Source organism: Podarcis gaigeae (assembly GCF_964106915.1).
Source record: "Podarcis gaigeae genome assembly, chromosome: 2".
Classification (NCBI taxonomy): Eukaryota; Metazoa; Chordata; class Lepidosauria; order Squamata; family Lacertidae; genus Podarcis; species Podarcis gaigeae.
The window spans coordinates 118,126,471-118,148,558 of record NC_139679.1 but is presented as its reverse complement, the minus strand read 5'-3'; the positions used below and the strand labels follow the sequence as shown (position 1 = coordinate 118,148,558).

The following is a 22,088-nucleotide window of genomic DNA, read 5'->3' as shown; positions in this document are numbered from 1 at the left end:
CAACTTGATCTGCCATTCTTCTCTGGTAGGGACTTCGTCTTCTTTCCACCTCTAGGCTAATAACATCCGTGCAGACTATTTATGTATGCAAGCTAGGGATTATTTGTGCAGGGATTGTGGGTCTTGTGTCCTGTTTTGGATTTATTTATTATTTTATTTAATGAAACGTACAGAATGCTCGATTATCGTGAAAACCTCAAACGGTTTACAAAACAAAAATAGAATTATTAATCAAAAAACTGTCAAAAGCCATCGAAAATTACTAAAGTAATAATTAAAGTAAAACATCGGGGGGCGGAGCATCCGTAAACTGCATGATTGCTGAGCTGTTTGCGGGAAGCTACTGTTTGTGTGTGGAGAAGCTAGCCTTCCGTACAAAGGTGAAATTGACACTTATTGTGCCTCACGCTGTTGCTTTTTCCCCTGCCCACCACTTGCATATTCCCCATTCCCCAAAAAGATGCCCGGGAGATTACGTGGCTGAGAAAAGTTCCTCACTCTACTACAGAGGATAATTTTGGAACAGTCTCACTGTTGACGCCATTTTTATTCGTTTTTGTAACTGTATATGTTACTGCAACCCATTCTGGGACCTTACGGTAAGGGGCAGATAAGAAATCTTAACACCCGTATCTCTTCCGTCAATCATAATTTAAGGAACTTGAAGGCGCAACTATTGTGCCACGAAGGGAAAATGCTGAGGTAAAAAGATATACCAACCGTGAATATAAGACGCAGGACAGTTCAGACGAAAAGAGTAATTTCTTTTATTGAACCATTTCTTTTATTAAAAAATCTTCTTTAAAACAACCGGGGGAGAGGGGCAGAGAGAAAGGTGCTTCTTATTTATAAATCAGGGAACCTATGCTTTTGTTGCACAAAACACAGAATATAAACGGGTTCAGGTGTGTGCTAAAATTAGAGTTGTTAGAAAAATGCATAATATATATAGAGAGAGACAGAGATCTATTTTTTTCAAAAAGAAATCCTTCACTCTGGCTTATTTCATTTGAATGCAGCTGCGCTCATTAGGCTATTAAAAACCCCAGTAAAGAACATGCACTTGGAACAGGGGCGGCAAACAGTTACTGTCCGCAGGGCCGCATTCAGCCTTGGCTAGGCATCCGGGGGCCGCAGAAAAACGTCACATGCGGCCACCTGCCCCCCTCTCAAACGCCCACTCTCTCACACCACACAAAGCCCCTCGCCCCTCTCAGGTGACTGGTGCCAATCGGGCTGAGGAGGAAGGTTATATCTCCCCGCACTTCGGTCGTATTCATTTTGGTTTCGGTGCCGGAAAGCAATATCAGGCTGCCCAACATTGGCTCGGCCAACTCCCATGTGAGACGGCGAGGACATTTTGCCAAACTCTCTTCCCCCAAATGTCTAACGCGACTGGATAACCTCGGGTAAACCGCAAGCGGGGAGCAGCGTAGCTTGCCGGTTTGTGCCAGAGGTGAGGGACCAGCGGTCTGATCCTCGGTCCCATTAACCCGCCTCCCAGTGGCTCCATGCACGGCGAATCCATCGCCGCAGGTCGGTTGCAACTGGGAGATTTGGAAGGGGTTTTTTTAACATCCCAACCCTACTCCGCAACCCACACCCTGACAAAAACGCTCAGGCTGGAGGAACGGGGGAAGACTCTTCGTTTCTGCAATGAGCTCAAGCCTCATTGCTCTGTGGTAAAGATTGCATCCTGAAAATTGTGGCTCAAGAGATCTCCACCCACAAGCAGTCCAGCTCAGGGGGACAGATATAATTTCCCTGTGTTTCTGTATCAAGGGGGGGCATATGCGTGAAAGGTGACGTCGGCCCACTGTTACTATTTTTCTGCGTCGGCTCTGCCCCCTTTTGCACCGGCTCCCCCCACCTCTGGCATGCAGGCCCCAGGGGCTGGGGAAGGTTAAGCCACAAGGAAGGCTCGAAAAGGGTCGTCCACACCTGGCCTTTTAGGCACAGCTACCCTTGGCAGTCTGGAATGTACACCGATTCCTTGGCGGGGCTCGATGTTTCCGGAGATGCCCTCTCCAGCGAGCCGGGGAAATGGGTGCTCTGCGAAGGGGTGCTTTCTCCGTTGCAAAGCACCGGCGACACGCAGCCTGAGGGCGAGTTCAGAGAGGAGAAGCTGTCTGCGAACCCGGCGGCCGGGCTTTGGTCAGGCCTGAGCAGGGCCTCTCCGATTTTATTCAGGCCGGAGACGAGGCTCTGCAAGATGTTGCCGAGATTGTCAATGGAGTTCAGAAAGGCTTTCCTCTCCTCCTTGATCTGCGCGTCCTCCTCTTTCATGAGCTGCACGTACTCCGAGAAAACCTTGCTGTCTTTCTCCATGGCGGACAGGAGCCGGGCATTCTCCATGGAGGAGTGCTTCATCAGCCGCTCGATCATGTCGCTCTCGCCTTTTCGCTTCTTCTTGGTCCGCAGGATCGCCATGCAAGTGTCAGGGGACAGGGCAGGAGCCGGGCGGTTCGGGACGGCAGCGTCTGGAAGGGCAACAAAGAGGAGAGCCTTAAGGGGATGCAGAGACTCGCCTATATGAGGAAAGGTGGTAACAGTCGGGGGCTTTTAAAGGCCAGGAGTGTAAAAATTATACGAGGCATGGAGAAAGAAAGCTCCTCCTCTCGTCGCACCAGAATTTGGGCGCATCTATTGAAGGTTCAGGACAGACATAAGTACTTCTTAGTAAAATGTTAGAAATTGTTCCTGCAAGAGGCAACTTGGGTGTAAGTTAGTCACGTCTATTAATTCCAACGGATCTGAAACCTTGTCGTTTGCTAGGCTGCTGAGAGTTGCTCGGGAACCCCTTATTTCCCTCCCAGACCTACAGTTCGCAAAGTGGCTTAACTATCAATCCCTCTCAACCTTTTAATGTGTAGATCCAAATCAAATACTGTATTTTTCTGTGTATAAGAAAACCCCTATTTTTTAAAACCCAAAATTAAGAAACTAAGTTGTTTAGCTTGGGGGGGGGGGTCACATCGGCCAATGCAGTTACATAAGAGTATATATTTAAAGAATACAAATAAATGGGTAAGTTAAGTGAATTTAGATATGCAGAAGATAATAAAAATAAATTTAAGGAGCCACAGAAAGAGGGAGGAGGGAGTCAAGTTTTTAAATGTTAAAATGATTGTAAAACCAGTTAAATGTATATATCTGAAAAGTGTAAATAATTTTAAAAACACAAAAACTATCTATCCCTTTCCATAGGAAATACCGGGAACACATCACAATAAGGAATTTTTTTTTATAAAAAACAGAAAACAGAAAAATAGAAACAATTAAAAAAACACAGCGAATCTTCCCATAACTTATCTTTCATTTGCTTGTTTCCTTGACCTCCTCACACCTCCTTTTTTGTATTCTAGTTCGGTTAGCTATTTCAGCAAATCCTTTCCATCTTTCCCAGTTTTTATCCTATAATTTATCTTAATATATTGTAACTTTACCTTCCCTCCTTTCATCCATTAACAGTCTATTTTTACTTAGTCCTTTACAACATTTCTGCTAAAGCCACATAACTTCATTCCAGCCTCCTCCTAACATTCCTTAATTTTACAATGTTTCTGTAAATAAGCTTTAAATTTCTTCCAATCTTCTTCCACCGACTCTTCTCCCTGGTCTCGGATTCTGCCAGTCATCTCCGCCAGTTCCATGTAGTCCATCACCTTCATCTGCCATTCTTCCCGGGTGGGTAGATCTTGTGTCTTCCAGTACTTTGCACACCTAAATATTTATAAACTGCACTTTCAAAACCATGCACACGCCTCTATTTAAAACAAATTGGTGCACAACAAAAAAAACCATAATAATTGGCTGGTTTGGGGTGTGAGAAAGTTCCAAACAAAACTGCTGTCTAAAAGACATCTAAAAGCAGGAGTGGTTCCTGCTGAACTATTGGCAAGGAGTTCCATAGGCAAGCGCTTTCCACACCAAAGGCTCGGTCAGCTGAACCTCAGGCATGTGGGGGGCGTCAAAAGTGCTCCATCAGAAGATTTTGGCTGCCCTGGTTGTATCCTGTATCAAAGTTGTTAAGAGCCTTACAAACTAATACAAGATCCTTGAGCCCAATAGCACAAAGCAGCTTTGGAAACACCCAAGTTAGGTACTTGTTGTACAGCAAAACTTTGGTTCCCCAACGCCTCCGTTATCATACTTTTCAGCTTCCGAACGCCCAAAACCCGGAAGTAAATGCCCCAGTTGTCGAACGATTTTTGGAAGCCGAACATGCTACGCAGCTTCCATTTTGAGTTTCCCTATTGTATTGAGGCTTCTGTTTTCAGTTTTCGGTTGTCGAACGTTTCAGAAATTGAACGGTGTTCCAGAACGGATTATGTTCAACAACCAAGGTTTGACTGTAGCTTGTTCCCACCTACAGTCCAGCTGCAGCATTCTGCACCAAGGATTATTGTTGTTGTTGTTTAGTTGTGTCCGACTCTTCGTGACCCCCTGGACCAGAGTACGCCAGGTCCTCCTGTCTTCCACTGCCTCCCGCAGTTTGGTCAAACTCAAGCTGGTAGCTTCACTGTCCAACCATCTCGTCCTCTGTCGTCCCCTTCTCCTTGTGCCCTCCATCTTTCCCAACATCAGGGTCTTTTCCAGGGAGTCTTCTCTTCTCATGAGGTGGCCAAAGTATTGGAGCCTCAGCTTCAGGATCTGACCTTCCAGTGAGCACTCAGGGCTGATTTCCTTAAGAATGGAGAGCTTTGATCTTCTTGCAGTCCATGGGACACTCAAGAGTCTCCTCCAGCACCACAATTCAAAAGCATCAATCTTTCGGTGATCAGCCTTCTTTATGGTGCAGCTCTCACTTCCATACATGACTACTAGGAAAACCATAGCTTTAACTATACGGACCTTTGTTGGCAAGGTGGTGTCTCTGCTTTTTAAGATGCTGTCTAGGTTTGTCATTGCTTTTCTCCTAAGAAGGTCCCCTTCATGGATCACTGTCTCGCCGTGGCGAAGGCGCTTGAATAACTCAGAGAAGCTATGCCGTGCAGGGCCACCCAAGATGGACAGGTCATAGTGGAGAGTTTTGACCAAACGTGATCCACCTGGAGCAGGAACCGGCACGCCACTCCAGTATCCCTGCCAAGAAAACTCCATGGACAAAGACAACAGGCACCAAGTATAGTCCCACAATAATTGAGTGTAGAAGATACCAATGATCGTAAAACCCATACCTTGTTCCTTCTCCACCTCTGTGTCTGCCTGGTCGGCTTCCATTTCCACCCCTATTCCGCTGGAGGCTGCATCTATTAAACGGGAAAGGCAGTCTGTTTGGGGGTGGACAGGTGGGGAATGAATTAACTGACGGACACTCTCTCAACCACATCTAAGTGGATGCAGCCTAAGCAACTACTCGCTTGACATTTATTGATGCCAGCAGCACTCACCAGAGCGATCTCCAACGATGCACATCTCAATGCTTTCTTCTATGGCCTTTTCTTCGCTGTGACCATCTCCTAGGGAGAAATAATAATTTTTCAGAAAAGAAAATTGGGTAAAATTCAGCTAAAGCATATAGAAACAGGGTTGGGGAAGTGTAGCTCTCAAGATATTGCAGCTCCCATTATCTGCAACCGCTGGCCATTCTTTGCACAGAATCACAGAGCTGCAAGGGACCCCGAGGGTCATCTAGTCCCACCCCCTGCAATGCAGGAATCTTTTTGCCCGACGTGGGGCTCAAACCCAAGACCCTGAGATTAAGAGTCTGATGCTCTGCCAGCTGAGCTATCCTTGGCTGGGGCTGTTGGGAGCTGAATAAATAAACACTCTTCTCTAAATGTGAGGCATGATTCACTCAGACCATGTGAGAAGTTTTATTCTGAAGAGCATACTGACAGGAGCGAGCCAGCAGTAAACCACGCCGAGCAAGTGCAGTTAACTCTTTATTAGTAAAAAAAACAGGATCAGCACAGGCGTGTCAGGCCTAAGAAGAAGAGAAGAGTTTGGATTTGATATCCTGCTTTATCGCTACCCTAAGGAGTCTCAAAGCGGCTCACATTCTCCTTTCCCTTCCTTCCCCACAACAAACACTCTGTGAGGTGAATGGGGCTGAGAGACTTCAAATAAGCGTGACTAGCCCAAGGTCACCCAGCAGCTGCATGTGGAGGAGCGGAGACATGAACCCGGTTCCCCAGATTACTAGTCTACCGCTCCTAACCACTACACCACACTGGCTCTTGAGCAAAGCAACTCATCTCGGGCAAGTCTGGCCCCCAAGAGGCAGTTGCAGAGACTGAAGGCCTCCCTAGAGATGGGAGGCCTGGAAAAAACTGGGGGGAAACCAGGTTTTTTTCTGGGCCTTCCCATCTCTAGGCATCCCCACAGCTGCCTAAGTCCCCTCCTCTCCAGGGCCTGTTCCAAATCTGAGACTGGGCCTGCATGAAGCCAACCTCCTCCGCCCTTTTCATGCCTCTCCTGGTTCTGGGAGATCAGGCGGAAGGGACTTTGTCACAGCACAATGAGGAGACACCTGTGCCTCTTCCCCAGCCTGACTCATCTCTGCCTCTTGGTCTCCCTCTACTCTTGCTTCAGCTTCTGCCCCTGATTCTGAGCTTCTCTCTGCCACAGACTCTCCCCACTCACTAAGCCTTGTTACCTCTTTGGCTTCTGACACCTCCTCCCAGTCTTTTCCCTCTGACCCCTCACCACTCCCTGAGCTCTGAGCCTTCTTCCCCTGAGGTTCCCCAGCTGGTTCCTCCCACCATTCCTCAGCATCCATCCAGTCCATGACATATACAGAGCAATGAAAAGCCCTTGGAGGAGAAAGCCGTGTGCCTCTGTGAGAGTTACTGTTCTCTCCTCCCTGGCGAGGGATGGTGGGAGTTGTAGCCCAACAATATCTGGGTGGACTACAGGTTCCTACAGGTTCCGTATTTTTGGCCCCATAGGACACACTTTTCCCCCTCCAAAAATGAAGGGGAAACGTGTGTGCGTCCTATGGGGCGAATGCAGGCTTTCGCTGAAGCCTGGAGAGCGAGAGGCATCGGTGCGCACCGACCCCTCTCGCTCTCCAGGCTTCAGGAAGCTATCCGCAAGCCTTGCAAGCCCGGCGGGAGTTCCTGCGGGCTCACAAGGCTTGGGGGCAGCAGCCTGCAGCCCCGGCGAGTGTCTGCAAGCGATGCGCGCCCGGCGGGAGGTCCTGCCGGGCGCGCGAGGCTTGGGGCGGCAGCCTGCAGCCCGAAGCACGCGGAGCCCTCCGGAGGGTGCCCCGTGCTTCAGGCAGGTGTGCACAAGGCTTGGGGCGGCAGCCGCGGCTGGGGAGGGGGAATATATTTTTTTAATTCATTTCCCCCCCAAAAAAACGAGGGGCGTCCTATGGGCCGGTGCGCCCTATAGGACGAAAAATATGGTAATTTTGACAATGCAAGGGACTGAGCCCAGACCGTCTGCGTACAAACCAGGGGACCCCGAGAAGATGCCATGGGATTCTGACCCATACAAATCAGGCAAACTGTTAAGATGCAAAGCGGATGCCTGTGGGGAAGCTGTGTTCCTGCAGCTGCCATTAAGTGGCGGAATTTGGCCTCTCAAATTTTAGCACCACCCTGGCACCTACGCCACCACTGGGGCTCCATTCTCCATCCTTGTTTGGACACCCCCTGCAGGGCAACAGCACCGCCGCCCCACCCTAAAACTGCCTCTGCTCCCATCAGCCCAACCAGCACGGCCAAAGGCCAGAGGCCATGGGAGCACAGCAATAGTTGGAAGGCGACCAGTTCCGCCACCGCAACACGCAAAGTTCCCACCCCACTGCAGAAAGGAGGACCCCTGCTGACTCCCAATAAGAATGGCAGAGGGCTGTAGCTCGGAGAGAGAGCATCTGCTTTGCATGCAGAAGGTCCTGGGTTCAAATCCCACTGGCCTCTCCAGGTAGGGCTGGGAATCGTCCCCTGCCCGAACCCGTGGAGAGCTGCTGCCAGCCAGTGTGGATAATACACAGACAGCAGGATCTGTACAGTGGTACCTCAAGTTACAGACGCTTCAGGTTACAGAGGCTTCAGGTTACAGACTCTGCTAACCCAGAAATAGTACCTCGGGTTAAGAACTTTGCTTCAGGATGAGAACAGAAATCGCGCAGTGGCAGCGGGAGGCCCCATTAGCTAAAGTGGTACCTCAGGTTAAGAACAGTTTCAGGTTAAGAACAGACCTCCAGAACGAATTACCGTATTTTTCGCTCCATAAGACGCACCTGACCATAAGACGCACCTAGTTTTTACAGGGGGAATGCAAGGGAAAAAGTATTTTTTAAGGGAGCGCTGAGCACAGCCTGCATGCATCCCAGCGCTTCCTTTTAAAATATTTTTTCCGTGCATTCCCCCTCTAAAAGCCAGTCAGTCCCTTCTCCCTCCTCGGGGAAAAGCCCCCAAGAGCCACTTGGAGTGTGTGTGCGGCTTTTGGGGGCTTTTCCCGCCTCCATTTGCTCCATAAGACGCACACACACTTCCCCATACTTTTAAGGAGGGGAAAAGTGCGTCTTATGGAGCGAAAAATACGGTAAGCTCTTAACCCAAGGTACCCCTGTATAAGGCAGCTCCCCACATTCCTTTGTCCCTAATAAGACGAATTCTGCCCATCAGGTACAAGACCTTGCTTCACTATGTGCTCCTCTGCACTTCCTGCTTGCGCATCCTGGGCACAAAGTTCCACGGTGCGCTCGGGAGCGGCAGCCTCCTTGGCGAGGGGCGCCGAGGCTCTTGTCTTTTTCTTAATGTTCCTGGGGATACGCTTGGGCCGGACGGCCGCGTCCCCGTTGTGGAGGATGCTGTGCAGCTTCGCGTAGTAGGGGCAGGTGGCCGTGTGCTTCCCCGTCCGGGAGTTGTGGTTCACGACCCGCTGGTACTCCAGCCTCATGCACTTGGTCTTGGAGCGGCACTCCACGGCGTTGCGCCGGTGGCCGCGGCAGGCCATCTTGCGGGCGATGATCTCGAAGGCCTCGATGTTGCGGTGACTGGCACGCAGCTGCTCCTGGATCTTCGGCTCCCCCCAAATGTCCAAGAGGTCCAAGATTTCCTGGTGCCTCCAGGAGACGCCTCGCCCTTTCCTGCCGCTGCTCGAGAGGGACATGCCTTCGGGGAAACCGGGGTCGGAGGCGCGGCTAAGCAGGTGCGCTTGGGTTACAAGGAAGGAAGGGAGAAGATAGACAGAATATATTACAATGAATTGCAAATTCAAATGTATCCCTATCGTGTTTTATGACTTCCTCGATATTGTATGTGGAACTGGTCTGTAACCGAAACAATAAAATTCACCTCCTAGACATAATACAGTGGTACCTCGGGTTAAGTATTTAATTCGTTCTGGAGGTCTGTTCTTAACCTGAAACTGTTCTTAACCTGAAGCACCACTTTAGTTAATGGGGCCTCCTGCTGCTGCCGTGCCACCAGAGCACGATTTCTGTTCTCATCCTGAAGCAAAGTTCTTAACCCGAGGTAATATTTCTGGGTTAGCGGAGTCTGTAACCTGAAGCGTATGTAACCTGAAGCGTATGTAACCCGAGGAACCACTGTATATTACGAGGACAAGAAACATCACGGACAGAATAATTACCACACGCAAGAGGAACAAAGAGAGAGTTTGAATGCTTCAGCTGTAGGTCTGTAAATCATTTGATGTGCTAATGCGAGTGAAAGTCGTTAAAATGGCAGTTGCAGTATAATGATGTGTTATTCTGACGAGGGTTAAGAAAATTTGTGATTTTCTTATTTTGGAACGCGGAAATAAAGTAAATCATTGAACCATCCATTCTAGCACGCGGGGGCCCATTTTAATTGTATAATTTGGCTTTTGAACGATTGGCATTATTAATGGTATTATAATTTGGCATTGTTATAATGAGGCTTTTACTCAATTTTTGTAATTGAAATCTAATAAAAATTATCCCCCCCCCCCCCGAAAAGAAAGAGGAAAAAACCAAGGAAGGAAGGAAGGGAAATTGTGTTACGCAAATCTGCAGTGCGGTCGTTTACACCAGAGCTTGTGGACATACAACAGAAAAATTTTAGTGACTTGATATTAATTGAATACTCATTGGAATAATAACATTACTCCATCTTGCAATGTATTACAATTTTAAGTACTTTTCCACTTTTTTTCTTTATTTAACCATGGCAAAATGTTCCTGTCTGTCTGTCTGTCTGTCTATCTATCCCACCCTTATCCTGAAGAAGCTGGCCTTAATTCCTTTATGTGTATCTGTGTGTGTGTGTGTGTGTGTGTGTAAATTTTTAATTAATTTTTCTGTTTTAAAATTTAAAGTACTCGTTTTTGCATCTTTAAGATATTAGTGACTTCCCTTCTTCTCTTTCCATGGTTCATTTTACCTATATTATATCCCTGCATATTTTACTAAAGCTGTATCAGTCATTTTCCATTATTACATCCATCAAAACTTATTTACACTGTTGAATTTATCTTAATGCTGCCAGTGTTTTCAGTGTTTATATTTAATAAACATTTCCCAATCTTCTCTAAATGTATGTTCTTCTTGTTCTATATGTTAAGTCTGCAAGCTGCGCATATTCCATCCACTTATGTTGCCACTTTTCTTTGGTTGGGACCTCGCTTGTTTTCCAGATCCCACCCTTATCCTGAAGGAGCTCGACATACCGTATTTTTTGCCCTATAAGACACACTTTTTCCCCTCCAAAAATGAAGGGGAAATCTGGGTGCGTCCTATGGGGCGAATGCAGGCTTTCGCTGAAGCGTGGAGAGCGAGAGGGGTTGGTGCGCACCGACCCCTCTCGCTCTCCAGGCTTCAGGAAGACATCCGCAGCCTAGGCAGCCCTGCGAGAGTTCCCGCAGGGATGTCTAGGCTGCGGATAGTAGCCTGCTTCCCAGAGCGTCAGGGGCCCTGAAAGCAGAGCGCCCGGCACTTTGGAAACACATCCGCAGCGTGGGGAGCAGCCTCCCACCCGGCGCGCAAGGCACCCTGAAGCAGAGCGCCCCTCGTGCCAGGCAGACATCGGCCAGCCCCACAAGCTCGGGGGACAGCAGGGAGGCGCAGCGCCGCCATCCTGCTGTTCCTCGACCTGGTTCGGTTTCCCCGACCTGCCTTTGGGGGGAAAATAAAGGAAACATTTTTTTCCTTTACTTCCCCCCCCAAAAACTAGGTGCGTCCTATGGGACGAAAAATACAGTAATTCCTGTGTGCCTCCATAACTCCATCCTTATGCTGAATGTACTTGCTTGAATGCTCCTATCCTGTTTAGGGAAGTTTTTACTATTTAATGCTGTATTGTTTTTAACACTTGATTGGGAGCTGCCCAGAGTGGCTGGGAAAACTCAGCCAGATGAGCAGGGTATAAATAATAAATAAATTATTATTATTATTATTATTACTACTACTATCCGGTCCACCCCAGTGTTGTGGCGGCAACTGGGACTCACCTTCCTCACCGGCCTCACTGGGGAAAGAAATATTCTCCTGGCAACTTTCTGGAAGAGCCTCATACTCTTCCTTGATCACGGGAGCTTCGTCCGGAAAGCTTTCCACCTTGATCTTCTTCAGAGATCTGGCACCTTTGGAACCAGATATGGAGGCAGGGAGAGAAAGAAGAGAGAGAGAAATATCTGAAAATTCAAGTTCTATTTCCAGAATGGCAGAAATATTGACAAACAGGTAAAAAAATGTAACTACTTGCTGGATTGACAAAAGCAGCATCAAATAACCACAAATCCCTACTGGCAGACAGCAGTCTTCTGCTTCCACCAAAGCTCTTAAAGGGAAAAGTCACATTTTTTACATTAATGTAAAATATTAATATAAATAACACACACACAATATGTAAGCAAATATATTTTAAATACCTTATTTTTAGATTTAGTATTTGCAAAATAAATAAAAATGCTATACAGTGGTACCTCAGGTTACAGACGCTTCAGGTTACAGACTCCACTAACCCAGAAATAGTGCTTCAGGTTAAGAACTTTGCTTCAGGATGAGAACAAAAATCGTGCTCCGGTGGCATGGGAGGCCCCATTAGCTAAAGTGGTGCTTCAGGTTAAGAACAGTTTCAGGTTAAGAACGTATCTCCAGAACAAATTAAGTTCTTAACCCATGGTACCACTGTATTGTAACGATGTTGCATTTTAGGAATTTTGATATATTTTCGTGTTTTGTATCCAGTTGGTTTTTGTGATTCTTTTACCTAAATACAAACAGTTTAAGGTAAAGGTAAAGGTAGCCCTGCCCGTACGGGCCAGTCTTGACAGACTCTAGGGTTGTGCACTCATCTCACTCTAGAGGCCGGGAGCCAGCGCTGTCCACAGACACTTCCGGGTCCCGTGGCCAGCGTGACGAAGCTGCTCCGGCGAACCGGCACCAGAGCAGCACACGGAACGCCATTTACCTTCCCGCTATAAAGTGGTACCAATTTATCTACTTGCACTTAGGGGTGCTTTCAAACTGCTAGGTGGGCAGGAGCTGGGACCGAACGACGGGAGCTCACCCCGCCACGGGGATTCGAACCGCCGACCATGCGATCGGCAAGTCCTAGGCACTGAGGTTTTACCCACAGCGCCACCCACGTCCCTACAAACACGGTTTACCAGTGTTTATTTACGTTAGGTAAAATGTGGAATTATGAGTATCATTACTAGAAATATTTAATTATCAGACACAGAATATGGAATTGTGACTATTAATTAGCAATAATAGTCATTTTACGTATAATTATTTAATTGTGTTTATTGAGCCAATTGGCGCGGGGGCGGGCATGGGAGGGAAGGGAGACCGTCCCATTCTGCTAGCAAAAGTCTCTGTTATGAGTTTCCACTATCGGGGCTTGTGAGTTGAATCCCGCCCTGTATTTCTTATATTGAGTCCTTTTGCTGGGATCCGTTAAGGTGCCCAAAGATTTCGGGTTGAAATACGAAGCAAGTATGTTATTGCCGTCGTTATTATTTCTTGTTGGCTTAAAGTGGCACGATGCTGATTTAAGTGTCAGGGGCTGGCATGGCCTCAGAGAATAAGAAGAAGAAGAAGAAGAAGAAGAAGAAGAAGAAGAAGAAGAAGAAGAAGAAGAAGAAGAGGAGGAGTAGTTTGGATTTGATATCCCGCTTTATCACTACCCTAAGGGGTCTCAAAGCGGCCAACATTCTCCTTTCCCTTCCTCCCCCATAACAAACACTTTGTGGGGTGAGTGGGGCTGAGAGACTTCAGAGAAGTGTGACTGGCCCAAGGTCACCCAGCAGCTGCATGTGGAGGAGCGGGGAAGCGAACCCGGTTCCCCAGATTACGAGTCTACCGCTCTTAACCACTACACCACACACACTCACCTGTGGATCTGATCTCTTCCATGGAGCCTTTGGCAAAGAGGTCTTTTCTGTCTTCTTCCAGCCAGGAGATGAGGTCAGCTCTGGAGCTCACATGTCCATCTTGAAATAGAGATGCAGTAATGTCAGGGTCTGGACTGAGGAAGAATAGTGGGAGCCCTCCCCCACCTTTTCCTTAACCTTCCCAACGGCAGGAGGACAGTGTTGATTTAGACCAGTGGTTTGCAGAAGGGCGGGACGCAGGTGGCGCTGTGGGTTAAAGCCTCAGCGCCTAGGACTTGCCGATTGAAAGGTCGGCGGTTCGAATCCCTGCGGCGGGGTGCGCTCCCGCTGCTCGGTCCCAGCGCCTGCCAACCTAGCAGTTCGAAAGCACATCCGGGTGCAAGTAGATAAATAGGGACCGCTTACCAGCGGGAAGGTAAACGGTGTTTCCATGTGCAGCTCTGGCTCGCCAGATGCAGCTTGTCACGCTGGCCACGTGACCCGGAAGTGTCTCCGGACAGCGCTGGCCCCTGGCCTCTTAAGTGAGATGGGCGCACAACCCCAGAGTCTGTCAAGACTGGCCCGTACGGGCAGGGGTACCTTTACCTTTACCTTGCAGAAGGGCATAGTCCAGAGGGGAAAAGCTGGGAAATACTGGGTAAGGAGCAGCTAGAAGAGGAAACACAGGAGAGACGGCTGGCAGATTCAGTGTCCTTGGAAAGCATTCCTGACCCCCCTTCGCCTAAGACTAGACAGGCTTTGAGAGTGATAGAGCAGAGAGCACAGTAGCAACAAGCTCAGATTACCCAGTGTAGAAGTGACGTACAGTGGTACCTCTGGATGCGAACGGGATCCATTCCAAAGCCCCGTTCACATCCTGAAGTGAACGTAACCTGCGTCTGTGCATGACGTCATTTTGAGCGTCTGTGCATGTGCGAGTGGTGAAACCCGGAAGTAATGTATTCCGTTACTTCTGGGTCGCCGCAGAGCATAACCTGAGAACGCTCAAACTGAAGCATATTTAACCCAAGGTATGACTGTACAGAGGGACGTGGGTGGCGCTGTGGGTTACACCACAGAGCCTAGGACTTGCCGATCAGAAGGTCAGCAGTTCGAATCCCTGCATCGGGGTGAGCTCCCGTTGCTCAGTCCCTGCTCCTGCCCACCTACCAGTTCAAAAGCACGTCAAAGTGCAAGTAGATAAATAGGTACCGCTCCGGCGGAAAGGTAAATGGCGTTTCTGTGCACTGATCTGGTTCGCCAGAAGCGGCTTAGTCATGCTGGCCACATGACCCGGAAGCTGTACGTCGGCTCCCTCGGCCAATAAAGCGAGATGAGCGCCACAACTCCAGAGTCGGCCACGACTGGACCTAACGGTCAGGGGTCCCTTTACCTTTTTATGACTGTACAAGGTTTCCCCAGCCACTCTGGGCGGCTCCCAACAGCATATTAAAAACAGGATAAAACATCAAACATTAAAAACTTCCCTAAACAGGCCTGCTTTCAGATGCCTTCTAAAAGTCAGATACAGTGGAACTTCGGGTTGCAAACGTGATCCGTGCAGGAGGCACGTTCGCAACCCGCAGTGCCACGTCTGCGCACGCACGGGTCGCAATTCGTCGCTTCTGCGCGTGCGCAAGCACCGAAACCCGGAAGTAACCCGTTCCAGTACTTGCAGGTTTGGCGCAGTGCGCAACCCGAAATCACACAACCTGGATTGTCTGTAACCCGAGGTACCAGTGTACAATGGTACCTCGGGTTACATACGCTTCAGGTTACAGACGCTTCAGGTTACAGACTCCACTAACCCAGAAATAGTACCTCGGGTTAAGAACTTTGCTTCAGGATGAGAACAGAAATCGCACAGCGGCGGCGCAGTGGCAAAAGTAGGCCCCATTAGCTAAAGTGGTACCTCAGGTTAAGAACGGACCTCCGGAACAAATTAAATACTTAACCCGAGATACCACTATAGTTGTTTATTTCCTTGACATTTGATGGGAGGGCGTTCCACAGGGCGGGAGCCACTACCGAGAAGGCCCGAGAAGGTTAAGGAAGCTGGGTATGTTTAAGCCTGGAAAATAAGGGACTGAGAGGCGATGTGATAGCTATCTTTAAGTATCTCAAGGGCTGTCACATGGAGCAAGCTTGTTTTTTCCTGCTCCGCAGGGTAGGATTCAAACAAGCTGCTTCAAGTTGCAAGGAAGGAGATTCTGACTAAACTTCAGGAAGAACTTATTGACAGTGAGAGCTCTTCAACAGTGGAATGGCTTCTGTTTGGAGGTGGTGGACTCTCCTTCCTTGGAGGTTTTTAAGCAGAGTTTGGATGGCCATCTGCCATGGATGCCTTAGCTGAGATTCCTGCATTGCAGGGGGTTGGACTAGATGACCCCGGGGTCCCTTCATAGCTGTCAACGTTTCCCTTTTTTATTTTTTTATTTTATAATAATTTTTTATTGATTTTCCAACACAGATTATAAACAAAACATCACACACAAAAAGACAAACAAAAACATGTATAATTTCAAAACCTCTTTTTCATAAACCTTGTTTCCCAGACTTCCCCTTACCTCCCCTTTTCTGCATCCCTGTTTTAAACTTTTTTTTCAACAACCCCTCATGCCAATCAATTAATAACATCTTCTTATTTTAGTTTCTCCTCATACTTAATCAGTTATAGCTGTAATTCTATATTTTCCTTTCCCTTGACATTTTAGCACTCGTGAATTGTACAACAGTTCTTAAGATATACTTTAAATTTCTTCCAGTCTTCTTCCACCGTCTCTTTTTCCTGGTCGCGGATTCTGCCAGTCATCTCGACCAGTCCCATATAGTCGACGTTTTTTAAGGGAAATTCCCTTGTTTCGAATAGGATTCCTCACAAGAAAAGGGAAAAGTTGACAGCTATGGGTCCCTTCCAACCCTACAATTCTATGATTCTGTGAACAGGATGTTGGGACTAGCAAGGCGGTGAGGCAGGACACAGCAGGACCTTAGTATCCTGGCTACAGGGGAAAGGGATCCTTACCCAGAGAGGTCACCAAGTCGTGAATCTCCAGCATGACCTCTGGTTCAGATCCAGCAGGCCCCACTTCTCCTCGGTGAAATGCACGGCTGCCGTTTCTTCCACCAGCCCCTGGAAGAAAAAGAAGAAAAAACCCGTTTCCTTCCACGCTGCAGGCAGGGACTGAAAACCATCTCTTTTCCCCTCAGAAATGGAAAGCGGGTGTGGTAAGCCGAGCAGTTTCACATGCAGAGTTTGAAAACTGATGTTCAGATCATAGCTGTCAACTTTTCCCTTTTCTTGCGAGGAATCCTATTCGGAATAAGGGAATTTCCCTTTAAAAAAAGGGGAAAGTTGACAGCTATGGTTCAGTTACAGATAGGTAGCCGTGTTGGTCTGCCATAGTCAAAACAAAGTATCTGAAGAAGTATCTGAAGAAGTGTGCATGCACACGAAAGCTCATACCAAGAACTGACTTAGTTGGTCTTTAAGGTGCTACTGGAAGGAAATTTTTTTTGTTTTAGCTATGGTTCAGATAAGTTCAGAGGACCCCACAAACTTACGTAACACAAGAACCTGCCTTGTACAAAGGGCTTCATTAAAAACCCTGAGAGGAAGGGAAAGATTATGGTGGGCCCCATATACAATACAAAATAAAACCAACACTAAATCATAAAATATGATTTTAAAACAAAATCGATTTATAGCAGCACATGGCAGAATCTGATCTCCTCGCATTATTTCAGTTTACATTAGTAGGAGGCCTCCTGGTTTAGGTGGGGCTAAGCACTGAAAAGAGAAAAATGAGGGAAGCAGTGTTGGGAGCTAAAGAAATATAAGCTAGGCACACTTTTAATCTAGGTTATGTTTGCCCCAACGGAACGTCCCTCAGAATCCCTTCCAACGCCATCATTCTCTCAACTACACTGCAACTCGCTCTTACAACAGTTCACTTGTCCCAATATGCAAGAAGAAACACACACACAGGGAAATGGAGGTGGTATTAACTATGGAAGCTTTTAAACTGTGTTCACCAACTTGGCGCCCAGAAATCTCCAGTTGGGCCCGCGCCAGGAGCAAAACACGTCCGGGGAATTTCGAACACCGGGGTTGGGGTGGAGAATGAAATGTAAGGATATCTAATAAATTCTGGTGTTTTTTCCGTTATGACAACTTTGATGTGTTTTCTTTAAAGTCGATTTCTTCTTTACAAATAAATCTCTTTCCCTGCAGGGCCCTCGGCATGTGCTGATTCTGCCTATTGTGCAATCCAGCCCTGCTTACGCAGCGTCAGACCACTGGTCCATGGGGCTCACTGCTGCCTGCACTGAGTGTTATGAGATGGACCGTTGTGACCTACAGGGCGATTACACAAAGGTAATGAAAACGCTTGTGCGTACTAGCGACAATCCAAAATAAACAGAGCTTAAAGCCCAGAGCCACACACATCTTTGCAATTAAGCGTTCCCCTCTTGCACAGACCTTCTGCATGCAAAGCAGAGACTGTACCACTGAGCTGCGGCGCCTTCTCTTAAATAAAAAGTAAGATCCTAGTCCTCCTGGTTTAAACGATGTTCGGTTCAAATAGGAACTTATACCTTTGGTCCATATAGCTCAGTATTGTCTACACTGACTGGCAGAGGCCCTCCCGGGTTGCAGGCAAGGGTATTCCCAGGACCACCTGGAGATACTGGGGACTGAACTTGAGATCTTCTGCACGCCAAACAGATGCTCTAGCACTGAGCTACGCTCCTTCCTCAAATTCAAGTCCGCATCAAGGCAATCCAAATGCTGTACCTACGAAAGTCCTGAGGTCTGCAAGCTCTCTATAAACTGTGCCAAATGGCATCATCATCTCTCTCACTTTGCACATTTTATTCTGATATTTTATAATCTTTGCACAATTTGGGCTTCCTTAGTCATGGGAGATGGGAGTGAAGAAAACATGAAAGCCGTGAAAGATCTATCACCTTCCTGTCATTGGAAATCTCAATTCAGCCAACACGCCATCTGGGTTCTGAGATTCCTCCTAAACATTTCATTTTTAAAAATAACTTTTATTAAGGTCTATAGTTTTTTAAAATACATTTTATTAAGGTTTATAGATACATCCTGTGCCCTTTTAAAATGTGGCTCTTTTTGAGGGGGGGTGTTATTGGGTTGTTGTTTTTATTCTGATTATATATATTGTGGTTTTTATGTTGATGTTTAAAAAGTGTCTAAATATGACTAAATACCGTATTTTTCGCTCTGTAAGACGCACCAGACCACAAGATGCACCTAGTTTTTGGAGGAGGAAAACAAGAAAAAAAATATTCTGAATCTCAGAAGCCAGAACAGCAAGAGGGATTGCTGCGCAGTGAAAGCAGCAATCCCTCTTGCTGTTCTGGCTTCTGGGATAGCTGCGCAGCCGGTATTCGCTCCATAAGACGCACACACATTTCCCCTTACTTTTTAGGAGGGGAACAGTGAGTCTTAAAAAGCAAAAAATACGGTATATTGCACAAATATGTCATTATTCATCTTTCCCGTTTTTTTCCTTTTTCTCGTATTTATTAAGTTTTATAAACATAATGAAGTGATTAAAGATTACTTCCCTTCTTTGATATATTATCTTCAGAATGTAGTTTGGGATTTCTCCAGTTCTGACAGATTAGCATTCTATTTTTTTTTATATAAAATTTTTATTAAGATTTTTGCATTACAAAAAAGAAAAAAAGAAAAAATACAAAATACAAAATAAAAAATGTTAAAAACAATCAATCTTTCCATCACATTATTTTTCATTTACTTGTTTCTCGGACCTCCTCATACCTCCCTTTTTTGTATTCCAATTCGATTTATTAGCTCAGCAGTTTCTTTCCCTCTTTATACTACCCAAATCTTTATTCTTAAATTATTACAATCTTGAATTTTAACTTATATAAACCCATTTTTTCATATTCTTTTAACTGACAGATTAGCATTCTAGCTGCCATTGAGCTACCATTTCCAGGTCTTTCTCCTATGCTAGGTATCCAAATGAAATTACCGTACTAAAGGGGCCCTTGGAAGATTGTATCTGAGGATTCAAATTCTCCGTCATTTCTATTAAGGCAGCTTTCAAAGAGTTCTGCATTCGTTGGGTGCTCACGCAGCACATGAAAAGAGATTTGCATTGGGAGGAGAATTTATTTTACGGAAGTCTTTCAGGGAGTTCAGGGCCTGAGCCACTCAGGGTTTTAAACACCTGGAAGCTGGGATAGCTCAGTACTTAGAACATGAGACTCTCAATCTCAAGGTCGTGGGTTCGAGCACATTGGGCAAAAGATTCCTGCATTGCAGGGGGTTGGACTAGATGACACTTATGTCCTTGAATCGGACCCGGAATCGAACTGGCAAACCAGCACAGCTGTCACTGAGGCAATAAGGTACCCCTGCCCGTATGGGCCAGTCGTGTCCGACTCTAGGGTTGTGCGCTCATCTCACTTAAGAGGCCGGGAGCCAGCGCTGTCCGCAGACACTTCCGGGTCACGTGGCCAGCGTGATGAAGCTGCTCTGGCGAGCCAGCACCAGAGCAGCACACGGAAACGCTGTTTACCTTCCCGCTATAAAGTGGTACCTATTTATCTACTTGCACTTGGGGGTGCTTTTGAACTGCTAGGTGGGCAGGAGCTGGGACCGAAAGACGGGAGCTCACCCCGCCACGGGGATTTGAACCGCCGACCCGACAATCGGCAAGTCCTAGGCACTGAGGTTTTACCCACAGCGCCACCCGCGTCCCGCCGTCACTGAGGCAATAACAGCACATAAATGGCCAATTTGCAAACCGCTTTGAGGTTTTCTTGCAATCAAGAGGTGTAAAGTGGTACCTCGGGTTAAGTACTTAATTCATTCCAGAGGTCCCTTCTTAACCTGAAACTGTTCTTAACCTGAAGCACCACTTTAGCTAATGGGGCCTCCTGCTGCCGCTGCGCCGCCGGAGCACGATTTCTGTTCTCATCCTGAAGCAAAGTTCTTAACCTGAAGCACTATTTCTGGGTTAGCGGAGTCTGTAACCTGAAGCATATGTAACCTGAAGCGTATGTAACCCGGGGTACTACTGTATAAATTTTATGGAAAAAACAGACAAGCAGTTTCATACTGGACCGTCTGCACATCAGTCCGTTTTATTAGTGGTTCTGTGACAATTCCCTAATGGCATTTCATCACTGTTGTCTTGAGGGATGATGCATATAGCCCAACAAAAACAGGACCAACAACACACACACCCCAACATCTGTGGTATGCAAAGTTACAAGATTTCAGCAGGATGTTACAAGAATCATACCGATCGTAAACAAAGCCCTGAAACTTTTTCAGGCACAAACCGTACTGAAATCGGGATTGCGTAAAACCGCCCTGATACCCTCACGAATGTACAAAAAAATAGAGCAAGAAGAAAATGGAAGGGAGAGAGGAAGGGGAAATAAGTTTTTTCCACATGACTTAGGCTGCATACAAAACATATGTTTAAAGCACATCATCACTTCTCCCCGACAAAGAATCCTGCGGACGGTAGCTCACCCCTCCCAAACCTTCAACTCCTGGCACTCATAACAAACTACAATTTCTTATGGGGGGGGGTGATGTGCTTTAACTGCCTGGTGTGTACACCGCCTTCTTCTCCATTTTGCCCCACCTGAAGAACTTCCTCATGGCAAAAAAGATGTTAAAGGGTACACGCTAATAGAATTTTATTTATTTTTAATAAAGGGGAGGGGAAGTGGCAAGATTGGGGTTCCCCCCCTCTAATGCCAGGAAAAGCAAACAGAACCAACCAGGGGAAGAATACAAAGAATTTATTTGACAACAGCGACCCACGGGGGGATTAAAGGATTAAAATCTGGAAAGCTGGAGGAGACCCCCCCTCTCTTCCCCCATAAACCTCCAGCCAGAATCCCAACCATCAACAACCTCTCCTGCAAACGGATCTTTGAAGTTTCAAATATATATATATATAAATCATATATATATATGATTGCAAACACCAGGAAGGGAGGAGCGGGAAGCAGAGTGTTGCTGGAAAAGAATTTGCAAGCTATTAGCACAAAAGTTTTCTTTTGCTGCTGTGGAAAGGGAGGGGCGGGGAAGCAAAATAATTTGCTTGCAATTATTTGGGGGGGTGGGGGGCACCCTTGCTGGGACCCCCTGGGAGAGGGTGGGGGTTTGGGGGGTTGCACTTCCTTCCCCAGCGCCCCTCCCCCTCCCCCAAGGGTGCACCTTTAAGACGGGGCTCCCCCGGCGAGAGGAACAGCCCGGTCCGGCATCGCCGCAGACGCAAATCTCTGGGAAGCACAAAGAGGTTCACATGGGCCCCCCTTGCATTTCCCAGGTGGGCGGGACAGGAAGGAGTCCTCGGTGACGCGGCGCCACGCCGCCCTTCTAGTCCACCCCGCCTCGCTGGTTATGTAACCCCCTGCTCTGGACCCGCCCCCACCCTCCAGATAGACACAGTGAGAGAGACACAAATGATGGGGGGGGGGGGGGATGCGGTGCCAGGAGGGAGATCTGGGTCTACTGGCTTTGGGTTGGGGGGTTTTTTGGGCAGTGGATGGGTGAGGATTTCTGAGCACACTACAAATGGGAAGGACAAATATATATATATATGAGTTACAGATAGGTAGCCGTGTTGGTCTGCCATAGTCAAAACAAAATTAAAAAATTCCTTCCAGTAGCACCTTAAAGACCAACTAAGTTGTTCTAGGTATGAGCTTTCGTGTGCATGCACACGAAGAAGTGTGTATCTGAAGAAGTGTGCATGCACACGAAAGCTCATACCAAGAACTAACTTAGTTGGTCTTTAAGG

The 22,088-nt window shown here is 47.2% G+C and overlaps 2 protein-coding genes across 3 annotated transcripts in view; one reads left to right on the top strand and one right to left on the bottom strand.

Annotated features, from left to right (window-relative positions):
• LOC310837236 (uncharacterized protein) overlaps positions 1-22,088 on the top strand; it is a 501,393-nt gene that overhangs the window by 72,052 nt on the left and 407,253 nt on the right. The gene's annotated exons all lie outside the window — the stretch shown is intronic.
• On the bottom strand, positions 529-21,623 carry LOC310837942 (uncharacterized protein). Of its 2 annotated transcripts, XM_083725199.1 has the most exons (8): positions 21,503-21,623; positions 16,286-16,393; positions 13,282-13,380; positions 11,392-11,523; positions 8,602-9,113; positions 5,394-5,462; positions 5,181-5,252; positions 529-2,480 (listed from the first exon to the last, which is right to left on the bottom strand). In XM_083725199.1, the coding sequence occupies exons 2-6, from the start codon at positions 16,317-16,319 to the stop codon at positions 5,433-5,435; spliced, it is 807 nt and encodes a 268-aa protein (XP_083581325.1). In that variant the 5' UTR covers positions 16,320-16,393; positions 21,503-21,623; the 3' UTR covers positions 529-2,480; positions 5,181-5,252; positions 5,394-5,432. The 2 variants fall into 2 exon arrangements, with proteins under 2 accessions (XP_083581325.1, XP_083581324.1); XM_083725198.1 differs by lacking the exons at positions 529-2,480; positions 5,181-5,252; positions 5,394-5,462 and having other exon boundaries at positions 8,383-9,113.